General features: G+C 37.4%; 1 protein-coding gene across 3 annotated transcripts in view; it reads left to right on the top strand.

The window, feature by feature from the left end:
• Window positions 1–11,947, top strand: part of HAPLN1 (hyaluronan and proteoglycan link protein 1) — a 72,466-nt gene extending 60,519 nt beyond the window's left edge. For all 3 annotated transcript variants that reach the window (XM_074360329.1, XM_045507080.2, XM_010970602.3), the window contains 2 exons: window positions 6,012–6,314; window positions 8,346–11,947. In XM_074360329.1, coding sequence (XP_074216430.1) covers window positions 6,012–6,314; window positions 8,346–8,635 — 593 coding nt within the window. In that variant the 3' untranslated portion in view covers window positions 8,636–11,947. The remainder of the gene's footprint in view (window positions 1–6,011; window positions 6,315–8,345) is intronic.
• Window positions 11,948–18,688: the final 6,741 nt, after the last annotated feature.

Below are 18,688 nucleotides of genomic sequence, written 5' to 3'. Positions count from 1 at the left end.
TTCAGCAATCTTACAGTCTATTAAAGATTCTAAGAGACTTTCAAAAGTAAAAACTTTAAAATAAGGTAGAATTTGGTAAACTAACTAGGTACAAACAAATTGCTCTAATCAAATGCACTATTTATTTTGCTCACTTTCAGTAATCCTCCCTTGACAGATGAGACTTAGAGAAAGCTCCCTGTCTAAGGTAACACGGCTAGGAGTAAGGGGTAGAGTAGAGCTGGAATTGGATACCAAGGGCACTGATGAAGCCTATGCTTTTGTCTGCTAGGATCTGGGGAGGATGCAGGAAAGAGAACATTTCTGTTGCGGGGTGGGGGGGATGGAGGTCGCAGAAAGGCAGCGATGTTTGGCAGCTTCAGTTCTTCTGTTTTCTAAGGATTCTTAAGGGCCCCAAAGTTACTTGGGAGATGACCTAGGAACTGTCCTTTGGCCATACTGCATTAAATGTGCCTATGGCAGCTGTTAAATTTCCCTCACTGCAGAGGGTGTTTTTCCATCTCTCTTGTGTACTGTGGAAGGGGTGGAAATAGTCATTAACCAGAGGATCTGTCCTGAAATAACTGACATTTTCACATTTTACATTATATACATGAATCCATTTCTGAACAACTGAAGAAAATATAATCCTTCAAGAATAAGATTAAATATCAGCTCTACCCTGAGCACCCCACCTCCCCCCAGTTTTAATGTTTTCAAGAGCACTATATACAGATTTCCATTATAGCTCTATTCACCTTTTGTTTTGTAAATATTTGCACACTCATCTGACTTCATCTGCTAAACAGGATCTACTTGAAGGCAGTCAAGTGCCAAAAACAAAGTTGATACTCAGTAAATAGTTTATCGGTGACTGATACATTGGGTTTATATTTTCAAATACAAAAAAGTGTGCATGCAGTGGAGGGGCTGTGGAAAGCACGCCAAAAGAAGAGATAATTGATTTTGGTCATGAAAGGTGAACCTGGTTCTTTCAAAGGGTAAAGAGCACGACAAAGCAGGAAAGAGGACACCACAGGTATGAGGGAGAAACTCTTCCAAGGCCAAAACGTGAATCACAGATGCCACAGACAGCATCCAGCTTGACTGGTTTAAGGCTCAGCTTGGCAATAGGGTATGATAAAAAATTTTTACCTTTTTACTATAACCAATTTCAAACATTTCAAAAAGTACAAAGATTAGTATAATGATTCCCCAAAAGCATCACCCAGCTTCAAAAAATGTCATGATATAGCCAATCTCATTTTATTTTGCTTTATTTACTCCTACTCCCACTGTAATTTTCAAGAAAAACTCAGGACATCATGTTATCTATATATACTTCAATATGAGGTAAAAAATCGTGTTTTATTTTGGGGGGGAGGTAATAAGGTATATTTATTTATTTATTTTAAATGGAGGTACTGTACTGGGGATTGAACCAGGACCTCATGCATGCTAAGCATGCACTCTGTCACTGAGCTATACCCTTCCCCAAGAAGTAATATTTTAAAATAAAGTTACAAAAAAATTTTTAAGATAGCCACAGTACTATTACAGAATAAAATCTGAGGAACCTTGGTTGCCAACCTGAGGATGGACATTGTGAGGAACTTGACAATTTCCACATAGTCTGGGGTAGATGTTCCAGGTGCAGCAATTACATACATAAGAGGTGAAGGCTATGGTAAACCACATGAAGCAAGAGATACTTTGTGGTCACCATTTATTAGCTTTTATTCCAGGTTCTGACCTTTGCAATTACATCCTTACATGTGACCATCTACCAATCGGGCAAGCAAGCTGCACTCCAGCTTCTTGTTGATCTTCTAAGATGCATAAATAAGACCAGGGAAGCATATCATTTTAAATGTCATGATTAAGCTGCCTTTCCAACTGTAATTGTACAATGTCTTTAATCATATTGGCCCTTTAATACCAGATTAGATGCTATGTCCTTCAAAGAATTTTTCCAATTAGGAAAAAATCCTTCTTCTTCAAGATGTCCAAACTGTATGGTTTGTATTTTAAAGATTTTATTCTATCTTGGATTCAGATTTATATATGATATATATATCAAGTCATAGACTCTTTGCAGGAAGAGGCCACACCCCAAACTCAAGGTATCCTACAGTGCTGAGCACAATGCCTTGCTCTTAGTTGTGATTTTTCTTTCAATTTTTAAAAAATCAAATTTTATTTTCCATGAATAAAAGAACAAAAACAATTTATTTGGGAAGTCAAGTAAGTAAAATCCTTTAATAAAAATTAAAAAACCCAGTTACTAGTGTAACAACTCTGACAGTTAATAATAAAGCTATAGTTCCACACATGTAGAGGTCTCCTGCTTCTCTGTAATTTGCTCTTGCCCATTAATCTTTTCGCCTTGTTTCTTTCCCTGTAAGATAAACCTGCAGAACAGTTTCATTATAAATCAAAAAAAAAAAAAAGTTCATTCTACAGGCAAAATTCTAAAAAGACAATTTCTTCAAAATTCTAAAAAGCTAGTCTCTTCATAGAGAATTATGGTAAGTGTAATTTCTAACAAAAATTTCTCTGGAATAAACTTTTTAAAACATGCTTTACTCAAAGCCACTGTGGCTCTGTGTTCCCGCATTAAAATGTCTGATTATAGAGACTAACTAAATAAAACTTGCTAGAAGGGTAGATAGAGACTCACAATGAGGGAAGACCTCACATGTTCTACAGCAACACTCATTCGTTCATTCACTCTCCTATGCTGAGGATACAGTGGAGACGAAGACAGGCAAGGGCTGTGCCATCATGGAGTTAAGTGTTTATCTTAGTTGTGATTTAAGATCTATTTTTCAAATCACAGTGATTAAAAAAAAAAAAACTAAGTCCTTTTGAAAGACTGACCCATGTGTAAGTGGGAATTAGTTGTGGAAATACAATTTTTTTCACATAGAATCCTGGATAGGGTAAAGCCCTCTGATTACTACCAGCCACTCACACTGCTAGAAACAGCACCCAGCAAGAGACAAGCCTGATATGAATGTAACACAGAGAGTATCATTAGACATGCTTAATTAGCCTGGGCTACAGAATTCATCTGAGCAATCAACACCTACTTAGATAACGATATGAAAAACGTGGTATTTGTGCTTCCCACCTTCCATTGTATTGGACTTCCATTGATGAAAATTGGGCCAAATCCACAAAACCATAGTCTGAGAACTTTCAGAAATGGAAAACTAATTTCAGATGTGTACATAGCGCTTCTAGGCACTCTGAGAGGCACTGAGGGAGGTAAAATTGTGTTGCATGGTCTTTACCTTTTTATTACCAAAAATACTTACTTTACGGAGTTACTGAAATTTCCTTTACTTTTTACATGTACCATGGCATGAAAACTTTTCATATGTCCAACAAGTTGATATTTGCCAACAACTAGGATGAATGGAACTGTGCAATTCCATCTTAAAGAATGTGTTTTTAAAACATATTTCAATTGACTAAACTACTCACATCATGTGATATTATTCTTTTCCATGTGTTGTATCATCCTTATTAATCCCCTTTGTAGTGATGCATACCAGCCCTTCATGGAAAAGTAAAGAGCTTCTGATTACATACTTTGATATCTAAGTATAAAATTATCATACTTGGAAAGTAATCATACACCCTTCCTTCTCACAAATGAAAATTAAACTTTTCTTATTTTTGCGATGCCAGATGAAAGCAATCACCATTTGCTCCATAACTCAACTGTAGGAATTGCACATTCTTCCATAAAGCCAAGAAGGTTTCTGCAATTATAGTCTTAGCTGTTGAAATCTTAACTAGCTGGAAGTAAAATAAGTAAATAAATAAAATACTAACAAACATGTAGTTCCAGAAATGACCTCACTTGTACAAAACATGTGATTGTTGAAATGTGTGCACTAAATGTGTACAATACAGTGAAACTTTTAAATGTTGGTGAAGACATAGAAGTCGACTTTAATTTACTTGGAATGTGTTCTTTCTAGCAGCATCAAACATTAATTAAAATCTGCTAAGTAAATCCTTGGAGTTACTATAATAATAAGTTGACCATTTATTCTTACAATTGAAAAATAGTAAAATTTTAATATAGGATTTCACTTTGACTTTGCCTGAAATTATGTTAAATTTAAAAGGAACTCAAAAATATATTACACTGGATTTGGAACTGAATCAAACATAATTCAATGGTTAATCAAGGACAAATTACTAAAGAAAAAATTTTCCGAGTGCTTATGGGAGTCTACCAAATGCAGTCTGGTGAATTTGCACTGGGAGACTGTCTAGGTCTTTAAAATTATTAAGTTAAAATATCCTACATTCTCCACTGTTACCATCTTAAGCCATTTGGAAAATGGAATTCCACCTAAATGGTTGAATTCAGGTTTAGATACTTTGATATTTTCTCTCACTTAAGGTCTAGCTGCCAAGGAAATCTCTACTGGGTAAATTAGATATTTTCCTTTTTAATCAGCATTCCTGGGATTGCTGAGGGAAGAGGACAGCAGGTGTGAGGGGCAGGGTAACTACAGCAGCTCCTTCCAGCGCAGACTCTGCTCTTCTCTGAATGCCTGGGCACAGCCCTTCTTAGAAGGAGTGGGCTTCCCCCATCCCCATCCTCCCATCACTGCAGGGGGCAAAGGCAAACCACAGGGGCTTTTCCTTCTTCCACTGGCTCCAATTCAGCTTACAGATCCCTCAGCCAAGAACCTGAGGAGGCAAGATGAGATCAGGAAGCCTTCCTGGATCTCGGCCTCTAGTGGATGGTGCCAGCTGGACTGCCCCGGAGGGACAAACGTGTCCTGCAGAGGCCTTCAGTGGACGCGACTTGATTTAGGCTATTGAAATGTCCTCTTGAAGGGTCTTCCAGGACAAGTTATAAAAGAAAACATTTCCTGTGTACTGGTTACACTACCAGTGAATTGTGCATTCATCTTGAATAGGGTCTGCACTCACAAAATAGCACATTTGGTATAATCCACCAAATTACTGTGTCAGTTGGACAGTTTTTTACATTCTACATGCTAAAATATTAATTACATCTAATTATTTTAAAAAAATTCAAGGCAAAGCTTTGAATAACCAGTCAAAATTAATTATCTTAGCAACTATGGGAGAGCCATTTTGATACAGTGGTCCTTCATAAAGTCTAACACTTTGCTTTCTTACCATGCAATCCTTCTCCTTTAATGAAATTGTGCAGAAAGTTGTAAGATAGCTCAATCACCTCCCATGATTATTTGACAGAAAGAAATGCTTTTGGAAAGCCAGTACATCTTCCCAGGCAAAGCCAAGTGCCAAGTCACAGTGTTTACATTTCCTAAAGGTTTTTGTCCTCTAAAATATTTAATTCTTTGGCATTAACTTAATCAGAGGATGTCTATTTTGTTCCTACCTTGTATAGGACAAGCTTCTGAAAGTCCCCCCTCTCCATTTGCAAAATAAAATGTTTTTAAAAGCTTAGTTTCAGTTTGCAATACATAAATATGGAAGCTGAAAAATGTAATGCAAATATTTTAAAAAGAAAGTCATTATTCTAGTCACACTGTTCACAGGCAGAAAAAAGTAAGGCAAAGAGCTATACTAAAAGTAGAAACAGATAAGAGAGCCATGATGCTTCTTGTGGAGGGGCCTCACTATACAAAACTGTCTTATTAACAAGAAATAAGACTGCTTTATTAGGTTTTTGTTAGATATACAAAAGGTAAATCCTCAGGGAGGGCTATCTGGAAACTATAATCTTCAGATGAATCATTTAAGAAAGGAGAATTGTGAGGCTTGAGTTGAACTCTTAGCAAAAGAGGTAAATCACCAAGTTATCAGACCAATCAGCTAACTGTGAGACGCTCAGAGCTGAGAAGCTGTTAGGAGCAAAATGGGACCAGGAGAAAATATTGCAAGTTGAACAAAAACTGCCCCTTCTTCTGATGGAGATTCTACTATGTTTTTTCCCAAGTCAAGTGGGACTTGCTCATAGTTCTTACTTCTTGTGCCACTAACGATTCCTTGCCTTCCTTTCTGGACAGGTGTGGTATTCCCTTATTTTCCACGACTCGGGCGCTACAATCTCAATTTTCATGAGGCACAGCAAGCTTGTCTGGACCAGGATGCTGTAATTGCCTCCTTCGACCAACTGTACGATGCCTGGCGGAGTGGGCTGGACTGGTGCAACGCTGGCTGGCTCAGTGATGGGTCTGTGCAGTATCCCATCACGAAACCAAGAGAGCCCTGCGGAGGCCAGAACACAGTGCCTGGTGTCAGGAACTACGGGTTTTGGGACAAAGATAAAAGCAGATACGATGTTTTCTGTTTTACATCCAACTTCAATGGTAAGATATTAACCATACTGCCTTGTTTCCTATCCCAGAGACTAATACGTACTCTGATACATTAAACTTTTAATCTTATCTACTTAAAAAAAAAAGGAAAAAGCTTTGAAGTATCGCTTCAGATATAAAAAGTTCTTTAATGTCCTGATTTTTAAAAATTCACAGACGTCAAGCATAAGTACATGTTTCCATTATTCTTTGCTTTTATTGCATCCAACTGTTATGATGAAATAGTTTAACTGTCATGTTGTATGGAGTCTTTTTTCTTACTGCCAAAGATGCTGCTGCCACTCTGTGCTTCCACGGGCATAGATCTCTCCATGACGTAAGGGCGGCTTCTGTGTTATGCTCTCCTCTTCTCTAAATTACACTGTCAATTTATTCACAGATGATCAGCAAGGCTTAGGATAAAGAGAGCTTTATCTCTCTGATAAAGAGAAAGCTCAGGATAAAGAGAACTTGGCAAGAAAATTAAGTAGAAATAATGCTGGAGGTAAGAACAGAAGTGAGAGATCCAGGCTGCATCAGTGTTGATGATGGATTCATTGAATTCGGCACAAGTCCCCACCCTGTCTTGCTCCATCTAGAACCAGGGACGTAACACATGGGGCCCAGTGCAAAATGCGAATGTGGACACCCTGTTCAAAACTTAAGAATTTTAAGATGATAACAGTAGAGAATTAAACCAAGCATGGGGCTCTGTGTAACTATACAGGTCACAAACCCATGAGGCAAGCCCTGGCCCCGATATTTTATATATTAGGTTCCTGGCAAGATGCTTTGGGGAAAACAGCAGAGGATCAGGGATCAACACTTTCTATAAAGGGTCAGAGAGTAAATATTTTTGGCTTTGTGGGCCATATGGTCTCTGTTGCAACTACTTGATGCAGCTCTGTAGGTTACAACACAAAAACAGCCATGAACAATATTAAACAGATGGGTGTGGCTGTGTTCCATCTAATAAAACCTCATTTGACTTGTGCACTGTAGTTTGCCGGCCTCGGGCATAGATGATAGAACTAACCCTCTATTAATGTTCCAGTGGCCTCTATCCTTCCTCCAAATCACATCCTCTTAGTCTAGAAAGAATTGGCAAGCATTAATTTAGACTTCAATAATCTATGTTTAATAAAGGCCAGGGGGATGTCACATTACAATGTGTAATCAGACAAGAGAGTCTGATTTTATTCTACCTGAAACTAAAAGTCTGAAAAAGATCTTCAATCAGTGGGTATCACTTTAGTTAGTTGATGTCATACTTTATACACTTTTTGCATGTTTAATACAAATTGAAGGAATCCCAGTAATTAACACTATTCAGTATTGGCTGAGACTAACTTGCTCTTTCTTGTGAGATCAAGAAATGGTTAGGTGTCAGGGCTCCCACGGAGGGAAGCTGGAAAATAAACAACTCCATCCTCTCTGCTAGTGAGTGAAAGACTGGGTTCGCATTCTGAGTCCGTATAATTTATGGCAAGTGACTTCCTGTATGTTTTGCATTTTCATACTGTAGTCTTTGAATAAGAATAATGTCTTATTGATACCTGTAATGAAAAGGACTTGAGGGCTTTTGATTTTTTTTAAATGGACTTTTCTGTCAGGAATGTTTTTTGATCCTTTCACATTCAAATTGTGCCTCTCCAGAAACTTGCGCTGGGGTTCAGTCTCGCTACAGCTAGAATTTAAATAGCTCTTGCTTTCAACATGGGATTCTGTCTTCTCTAGTGCCACAGAAGGGCCCTGTTAGTCACTCATTAGTGAGCAGAAACCGCATCTGTCCTTCCCCTTTTCTTTTCTACAGCTCTGAAAGGGCACGTCTGAACACATATTAAGGGGCCAGGAAAAAATCTAATTTAATGGCGCACGACCTAGGGGGCACTACATTTAATTGACCATCCTGTGTTTCAAGACCTTTACAGACAATGCCCTACATCTCCCTTCACTGAGAACACTTCCGTCTGAGGCTCCACGCATCCCCCCAAGCTCCCCTGCAGACGGGGCCACTAACCCTCCCTCTCCCTCTCCCCGCAGGCCGCTTCTACTACCTGATCCACCCCACCAAGCTGACCTACGACGAAGCGGTGCAGGCCTGTCTCAGTGATGGTGCTCAGATCGCCAAAGTGGGCCAGATATTCGCTGCCTGGAAACTCCTGGGATACGACCGCTGCGATGCAGGCTGGTTGGCAGACGGCAGTGTCCGCTACCCCATCTCCAGGCCAAGAAGGCGCTGCAGTCCCACCGAGGCGGCCGTGCGCTTCGTGGGCTTCCCAGACAAAAAGCATAAGCTGTACGGTGTCTACTGCTTCAGAGCATACAATTGAGCGTGCCCCCCGAGCGCGGCGGGTTTAGTCATTAAGAACATGTGAAAGGTTTTTTTTTCCAATATGAACTCATGCAAGTTACCAAAACTGTGATAACCCTTTTTTACTTACTGTAAAGAGTCATTTTCATAAAGATCAATTCATTAATTTGTTTTTGTAAAGCTATCATTCAATATATATTATAAAGTAATATAATTTTAAGGGAAGCACGACATAAGGGGGCTTTAGAGCCAAACTGTTTAGGCTATGTCATCCCAACGAAGTATCCTTTCACGATCGGGGCATGCAATAGCTTGACCATTGCTAGGATTAAATTAAGGAAAGTAAAGCTACTCAGAGCAGCAGCTGCCACAAGCACAAATTTTACACATTTGTACAATTTTGAAATGCACTACGATGAACAGATTAGAGCAACAGGTTTGAAATACAGGCTTCTTTACCTGAACTGAGATTCCGAGAGGTTGCACAAAACTCAGTTTCACAAGGGAACAATCTCATTTTTCTAAAAGTTAGTATTTCAAGTCTCCAACAGACAGAATATTTTACTCTTTAAAATCCTGCCTTTTTGACCAAAAAAAAAAAAAAAATCATATGGACTCCAATGCGTTATGACAAGCACAGTTAAAACCCCTTAATAATCCCATTTATATGAAATATGACACTAAAATGAGCAGATAATATTTAACCAGACTCCCACCTTCTTCTAATTAAAATTACACATGCCTGAGAGAAATTGTTTTCTTTTGAGTAGCTTTACTGAGTTATATTTAAATTCTAAGGGCCATTTGCTAAGCAGCATTTAGCATCTACTCAGGGCAGTTATATAGATAAACTGCTGGACAGAAAAATTGTAAAATTTAGCAGCTTGATTTTATGTTAGCCTATGAAATGTTATTGTCCTATAAAAATAACTTTAAAATATTTAATATTTCCTTCTTATATACATTACATGAAAAAAATTTAAATCATAAAAGGAATAAACAACTATATTTGCCTAACCAAGAAATAAGAACCCAACTTTTCAAATTCTTGTTATTACTATTTGTATAGACTCTAGAAAGCCCAACTGGTGCCTGTGTTTGGAGAAAAAAGTCAACAAAGTAGTTTTAAACCTTTGTCCATATAGAAAATCTGGTCAGTGATGTCATGTTCCTTGCTGATCATCACTATGCTTAAATGAAATGCTGAAGCTGTCATCAAAGAGTTTACACCAAAATCTTCAGGGCTTTAAATGAAAGGGTAAGATCAGCTTCAGAAAAACAACTTTCCCCATTAGCAGCTCCAAACTTAAACAAGGCTCGGTTTTCCTATATTTTTATGACTGTTGAGACCCCACAGGGACCAATATTTGTATTCAAATCACATTTCACAGTTTCCCATTGTTTCACAATGAGTTCTAATAAATGGGATTTAGTATAATAATCCAAGTATGACATAGCCGGTATGCTTTCATGAATGTTTTTATGTAGATTTTCCTACCATGAACATAAGTAAATAAATCTTTTTCCTGAATTGATTGTTGTTGCATTCAAAGCTCTGTAATAATTCTAATAAATTTACTCTATAAATGTAGAGTTATGTGTGTGGAAGGTATAGAACAACTGGAAGTCCATGAAATCATAACTATATCCATACATTACCTAGACAGAATATTGTAAATAAAAGTAGATCATTTCTTTTATCAAAAGCATATCTGAAATTTTCAGATGCTTTAATACTAAAAGATGACAATGTATGCACGCACATTTTTACATCAGGTTGGACATGAGAATTGTACAAAAACGTAAATCCAAAGAGATTGTTAGGTTTAACTCAAGCACTGCTGATACAAATAGAACTCAAACTTCTAAATTAAAAATACCTAAATGGTCTAGGATAAGACGAATATATTATTTAAAGAATACTATCTCCAAAACAGTGACTCTAGTACCTCAAATATGGGGGGTAGCTCATTGGAGGAAGCCCATACTTGAATGATTATTACCCACGTTACAAGAATTTTAGTGGAACTGCAAGTGGGAACAAATTTCTATTGAAGCAGATCTATAATTTTCAGTTATTGCTGTAGAACTTTACCTTTATAATGTTAAGCATAGTAGCATTTCTTAACTTTTGAATACTTACTAGTACAGGAATTGGTGCTGATCAAAATCTCTGGAGTGACTGTTAGCTGATTAAAATCTATACTGACTGCACACCATTTTTCCATGCTTGTAAAAATATATCTTAACAGAATGAATACTGCTGAGCAGAATTTTTATCTTCTCACTTCTCCCAAAGGATCAGAATTCCCATATTCTTTTGGACTCCTCCTTGAATAAGGGTTTCTTTTTAATGTTCTTATTTTGCCATTTTTCACCAAATAGCTATTTCCATACTTCATTCCTCAAGATATCCCACTGGGAATGTCTGAAAAAGAAAGGTTATCCTAACACAATTCCTAACAGAAAGCCGGTACAACCCTGGCTAATTCAGAAATTGCTCCTCAGACTTGGGTACCGAGAGCATCAGGGGGTTGAGATGGGAGTCTGGGTTAGGAAATCTTATTTTGATCATTTTGTCCATAATCAACACTTGACCCCCTGAAGGGACTAAGGTTATCTGCACATTTCACTGACACACCTACATTTGCAAACCTAAACAAAAAGAAATGATTCACAGAAAAGACAGCATAGGAATGAAAACAAGCAAGTCACACTAACACTGGAAGCCATCTTTTAATGACTGCTGCCATATTTTATCACAGTATTTTTTAGTCAAATATGGTATCTGTAAATTTAAACTTTCTCTCATAGCAAGGGGGCCGGTACCTGTTAAAAGTTTTATTTTATGCAATAATATAGTCGCTTATTATTTTGGCAGTTAGAAGTAGACTCAAAGGAGATTCCAATTTGGTTGCTGGCAGCCATACTGGGTTTCTTGATTTCAGTGCTCCAAAGAATATGGTGGTCTCATGGAGTAGCTGACCACTAAGGAGGGAAGGATGAAAAGGGAATTACCTATCAGTTTCTAGCACAGAATGCATCAGGAATGATCAATGGATAACTGACATAGTTTTGTTGAGAAGTTATCTGTATCATAGCTCACTACTGCCAGCGCAGCAATGATGTACAACAAAAGAAATGAAAAATAGAAAAACCATATTAAGCCACCTGATTAAAAGGAAGTCAGTATTTAAGGGCATCTAATACCTACTGAGTATAAATCTGAGGAGAAGAACCAATCTGTATTACAAAAAAAAAATGTTTTCATTTTCTGTAAGATATAATGAACTGGTAAACAAACATTAAAAGTCAATTTTGTGTTACTGCAGTATCTCTTGATTCTTCTGAGTTGTAGAATCCTAGCAACTTTATTGTGTGTGTCAAACTCTGTAGATACATTATTTCAAGAAAAGACATGTATTCCATCCTTGTTCTGATACATTTGAGTTCAAATTGTAAACACAAAGCAATTTCCACTTTCTGGTATTTTGCAAATTTAACATCAACAACAATAACAAAAAGTATATCTATGGTGCTGTTAAATCAGCAACAGTACTATCCCAAAATCTATTAGCTCCTTTCTCTTTTTATATGATCTAAGTATAATTTGTTTTGTTCACCAGGTTAGCAATTCCAGAAATCTGTGGTGTTACTGATTAGATTAATGTATGAGATGCTGTATGACTTCATATGAAGTCATATGAATATGAATATGAATTAAAAGATGGATTTTAATTTCCTTTAACTAAAGTCCTCTCTAGGACTTTACACTCCAATAACAAGGAATGTATTTGTCAATATTTCTATCACTTCATGAATTTTCAACGTAGAAAGTAGTTTCTGGATATTCCTGGTAGTTCGAAATGGATTCCTGAGTGCAAGAGATTATGGTTGGTGCAGTGATTTGAATGCAAACACACCTAAAACAATTTGAGCTACTGACAGTCAAACAGAAAAGTGCACTTTAAACTGCTTCCCATACTTATTTGGAATACACTGAACAACCTTCTAGAACAAAGTCCAAGGGTAACATGAAATTAAATTATCTTCTTTTAGTGTTTAAGTTCTCATACTGATGAAAGATATCATCTTTCCTTTGCCAGCACATTTCTTGTTTTATTAAGGCTTGGTCGTGAACAAACCTGCCTGGTACAAATACAGGAGGGTCCCTGGGAGTTTCATAGTGCTTCAGCGAAAACAAGTTAAACTGTCCAGATGTGACACCCTGAGTTCCCTTCCAAGTGACAAGGCTTAATACTAAGATTGTTCTTAAATAGGATGGACCCTGTCCAGGATAGTCGGATATGCAAAGATAGTAAGAAAAAAAAGAAAGAAAGAAAAAAGAGAAAGAAAAGCGGCAGCAAAGCACTGTGGGGTAGGTAGTATGAGGGAGACAGGGATGAGTGAAGAAGAAACTGACACCAAAAGTGCAAGAAGAGGGTATTTCTCTTCCCGTCTCGATGTCCTGGGCCCTTGATTGAGGATGATTTAGGGGCACAGCTTAAGATGGCTCTGTAGTCCTCACTTCTCTACAGGTGATATATTTAGGAAACTGACAGCAGGCTACTTGCTCCAATCTGAAGGAGGAAATTCACTGCACACACTTTTTTTTTTCACTAAGAGCAAACAAAGCTTATTTATTTTCCCTATATTTCTTTCAGGCCAATAAAGTTTTGTCACCTCCATAGCCACTCATCATCTGAAACAACGTGGGTCAGCCCAGAGGGTAACTCCATGCCTCTTCTCAAATCAAACAACTTTCCTTCTCAGCTTATCTATGTCCACTGGGGCTGTTCAGTGTCATATGCCTCAGCTGTTAAAAGATGGCTCTTTCATTTAGTTGGCATCTGACTGCAGCCTGAGCTCCATTTATTCAGGGAAATATGTCCAAGGTAGAGAGAAAGCTCAGATTCCCCATTATCTAACAATGAAACTATTGGTTTTATCAACAAATATAAGGTATTTGGATGTTGATAGAACTAAGAATATTGTATTCCCATAAACTTCTTTCTAAGGAAGGGGTCTTTATCCTGCTTGAAATATCTGGGATTTTTTGGTTGTTGTTTTAAAATATTTTTAATGTCTCTCCCTTTGATTTTGGTCAATGAAAATCCTGCCTGCCGAAACTCATATATATGTAGAGAGCAGAAAAAAGATAAAAAGTAAGTTTGAGCTCTGAGAGTCTTTGAAAGGCCCTTCTTTGAAGATGCTGAGAATCTTGCATGTGAATCTGAAACAGAGCTGCAGAACCACTAATTTATTATTCTGATAAATAAACATATTCATGTGCAATGATTGCTGTGAGCCCAGGGAAAAGATAAATAAAGTCCTTTGTGGTTCTCTCTGTACTCGAGAGAGATCTGCCAAACTGAACATCCTTGCTCCATGGGAAGATACTTATTCCTGTGATGAGAGCCAAACTTCAAGTGGCTGAGAAGCAAATTCTGCTGCTCTAACGGGAAAAAAATGTTTTTTAACCAACCTTTCAGTTCAGTGGACACAAAAAGTCAGTAATCTGTTAAAGTAGTTGTAAGCATACTGGAATCACCAACAGGGAGCCTTAGAAACACAGTGAGGCCTGGTCTCTTCCCCATGGGTCACAGTCCAGGGAACAATCTGGACATCAGGATTTTTTTAAATCTTCCCCGAAGACCTCTGGTTAATTCTATTCTATGTAGCCAGGGTTGAGAAACACTGGGCTTAACAGACTCAGGAGGAAAAATCAAAGCCATTCCATTGATATATGGTTGGATTGATATTTATAGTTCACAGTTAAAAATAATTTTTAAAAATACTATAGTTGGCTTGAATTTGATTAAACTTGGCATACTCTTCAAGTGTGAATACTTAATTCATTTGATTTGCTCTTTTTCTTCTAATGATAGTTCCCATTATACTAGCAAATATGTATCTAATAAGCCATTTATCTGCCTGCCTCCTCTATTACTGTAGAATTAGATGGAAATACATAGAAAAAGAAAACTTCTGTAGAAACCACTTTAAATCATTTATATATTATCCTGATGTCAAACTCCTTCCTATCTAAAGTACCAAAATCCAAGAGCTGTAACAATAACTGTGTAAAACATTTTGGGGACAAGAATTCAAACTCTGCATTGAAGTCAATGGCTTCTGAGATTTAGTTACATCTCAGGATAAAAAACCTATACTCACTGTGAACTGTACATTACAATATGGGCCCTCAGAACAACAACAATCAAAAAAGCCAGAAGAGAGAGCTCAGAAATAAACCCACAGACCTACAGTCAATTAATCTTAGACAAAGGAGGCAAGAATACACAATGGAGAAAAGATAGTCTCTTCAGCAAGTGGTGTTGGGAAAGCTGGATAGCAGTGTATAAATCAATGAAGCTTAGAACACTCCCTCACACCATACACAAAAATAAACTTAAAATGGCTTAAAGACTTAAACATAAGTCAGGACACCATAAACCTTCTGGAAGAAAACGTAGGCAAAACATTCTCAGACATAAATCATAGCAATGTTCTCCTAGGTCAGTCTTCCAAGGCAATAGAAATAAAAGCAAAAATAAACAAATGGGACATAATCAAACTTATAAGCTTCTGCAAAGCAAAGGAAACCATAAACAAAAAGGAAAGACAACCTACAGAATGGGAGAAAATGTTTGCAAATGATGCAACTGACAACGGCTTAATTTCCAAAATATACAAATGACTCATATTCAATGACAAAAAAAATAAACAACCCAATCCAAAAATGGGCACAAGAACTAAACAAGGATTTCTCCAAAGAGGACATACAGATAGCCAACAGGCATATGAAACAATGCCCAATATCACTAATTATCAAAGAAATGCAAATCAAAACTATAATGAGGTATCACCTTACACCAGTCAGAATGACCATCATTAAGAAGTCCACAAACGATAAATGCTGGAGAGGGTGTGGAGAAGAAGGAACCCCCTTACACCACTGGTGGGAATGTGTAATTTGGTGCAGCCATTATGGAAAATGATATGGAAGTTCCTTAAAAAATTAAAAATAGACTTATTCTACGATTCAGCAATCCCACTCCTGGGCATATAACCAAAGAAAACTCAAATTTGAAAAGATACATTCACTCCAATATTTACAGTAGCACTATTCACAACAACCAAGACATGGAAGCAGCCTAGTGTCCACAACAGATGAATGGACAAATAAGATGTGAGATATATATATATACACACACACACACTCATACATACACACACACACACACACACATATATATACACAGACAGACACACACACACAAAATGGACTACTACTCAGCCATAAAAAATGAAATAATGCCATTTGCACCAACATGGTTGGACCTAGAGATTATTACACTAAGTGAAGTAAGTCAAAGACAAATATCATATGACATCACTTACATGTGAAATCTAAAAAATGATACAAATGAACTTATTTATAAAACAGAAAAAGACTCTCAGACATAGAAAACAAACACGGTTACCAAAGGGAGAAGTGTTGGAGAGGGGTAAATTAGGAATTTGGCATTAGTAGATACAAGCTACTATATATAAAATAGATAAACAACTAGGTCCTATTGTATCACACAGGGAACTATATTCAATATCTTGTAATAACCTATAATGGAAAGAATCTGAAAAAGTATAGATATGTGTGTGTGTATATAAATATAAATTAAGCACTATGCTGTATACCAGAAACTAACACAACATTGTGTATCAACTATACTTCAATTAAAAAAATAAAAATAAAAAAATTGTTAAAAGCCAACACAACACTCGCAAAATAAAGAAAGAAAATGAAAATTACTCATAATCCAAATACTCAGAGTAAAAGAATACTGTTAAATTCTATAATGTCATATTTTCCATTATGTATGTAAATAGGTCATGGTTTTTGATAAAAACTAAGTCATGATTATAGATTTTAATTAAACACTTGCTAAATTAACTAACAGACTGATTCATCAATACTAGAAAAAATAAGATGTATAAACTATCATTAATAAAACTAGAAATGACTTGTTAATCGGCCCATGGATCTCATAAAGCTATCTGAGTCTGCTGCAACTCACCCTGGGGCAAGTGAAAGACATGAACGATACAACTCAATAATAAAGTAGCTTGAATTGTCCTTCAGCCATTCTTCAGCTTCCCTGGCTCTCTGGCCCCTCTGGAGAGCACAGAGGCCAATGGCCTGGCATTGACAGAGCGGGCAGGACCTGCCCCTTCCTTCCCTGGCTTTAGACTAACAAAGGAAGGACCACAAGTTGTGGAGGCTTCCTATCAGAATGCTGCCTGTGCAAAAAGAAAGCACAAAATTCTTTCTTTATCTTCCCCACCAAGAAGAATTCTAAATTCTAAAGAAAAAAATGATAACCAACCACCTGACTGGATTTAAAAGAATAAATATTAATTAAAAAGGTGCAATAACAGTGTAATAACAGCGGCCACCGAAAAGGTAGAGGAAACTGCTGAAGTATGACAAATCCCTTGAGAACTGGCTCCCTGTTAAAGGGTCCCTGGAGGAGAGTTCAGGCAGGGTTTGGTGGGAGAGCACTGTTCAGGATGAACTATGGAAACGTAGAAATTCTCAAAGCAGTAGACAGCATAACAGGGTCTAGAGACTGCTGCTTCATGCCGTGGAGAGTCCATGCAGGAAAGTGATCGCTGTGATGTGCGCTGCAGAAATGCCCTCACCTTACTGATGAAAGCACTACGTCACAAGTCAGTTCTGACATGTAAATAAACCACTCCCAATCTTGTTTGGAATAATGCAAAAATAAATGAAACACTGAAAATATAATCAAAGCTTACTGATACGTGAAAGGTAAATATTTAATGTGTCTTCACACACAGAATTATTTTTAAAACTTCAATAATTTAGACACATACAGTATTGAGCTGAAGCTATGAAAGTTATTCCCTTTTGTGCAAATAATCAAAAACAGCAATTAAAAAAATTGTGTGTTCTCTTTATGATCACATCTTTGTGTAATCAATTAACTTGCCTACTGAAGCCTGGATGGATATACACTAACATACTCTCACGATGGGGGGATATCCTTTTTTGTTCTATTTCTAAAATTTCCACATCAAAGATGCATTATAGAGGGGAGGGTATAGCTCAGGGGTAGAGTGCATGCCTAGCATGCACAAGGTCCTGGGTTCGATTCCCAGTACCTCCATTAAAATAAATAAATAAATAAAAACCCAATTACCTCTCCCCAAAATAAGAAAAAAATTTTTTAAAACAGATGCATTATACAAAAATTATTTAACAAATTAACATGGCACAATATTAGTACATTCTCCTTGGAGTCTAAAAATTTCCAAAAAACTTGGAAAATATATTCCAGATTTGACTCTATGAACCCCTCTCCCACTGCATCATCCTCTATTCCAGGTCTGCCACTATAAAGCCACCATGGATATCTCTTGGTGAGGACCTGAATCACCCGCAGTGTTTCTCAAGAAGTGCCGTGAGCATTTTGGATGAAATGATTCTTTACTGTGTGGGCTTATCTCACTTTTAGGGTACTTAACATCTCTCAGTCTTCCAGCCACTCACTGCCAGGGATGACTCCCAATCACTCTAACAGTTCAAAACGCACCACCCACATTCCCTACATCTCCAAAATAGGCAGGTGTGCCTTTTCTGAGAACTGCCTGTGTTTTCTATTACAAGGTAGATGATGAGAATAAAAGAAGAACTGAAGAAACCAGTGGCACTACAGCCTCAGTGGAGCTTTGTTCCATCTGCTGTAAGGTGGCCACATCCAAGCTCCTTCCTTAGCGTCCCTCCGAGCCAGAAGGGTGTACTCCTCCCTAAACCAGCCACCTCTCAGGGGTTCAGTCAAGGCTGACCTTCTCCAGGAAGCTCCTGAATATTTTACCCAACTCTAGTATCTTACCTGCTGCAGCCCATTCATGAGTACCTGAGATTAGGAGAGAAATAAACTTATCTCAACATTTGTCCCATTGGTTAAGATTGTTTGTTGATTAAATGAGTTAAGTGCTTCTAAGAGTACCTGGCACTACAAACTGCTCAAAAAAGGCTATACTCATC

This window comes from Camelus bactrianus, chromosome 3 (genome assembly GCF_048773025.1).
Source record: "Camelus bactrianus isolate YW-2024 breed Bactrian camel chromosome 3, ASM4877302v1, whole genome shotgun sequence".
Lineage (NCBI taxonomy): Eukaryota > Metazoa > Chordata > Mammalia > Artiodactyla > Camelidae > Camelus > Camelus bactrianus.
Note: the sequence above shows the minus strand (reverse complement) of the source record. Positions and strands in the feature narration are given on the sequence as shown.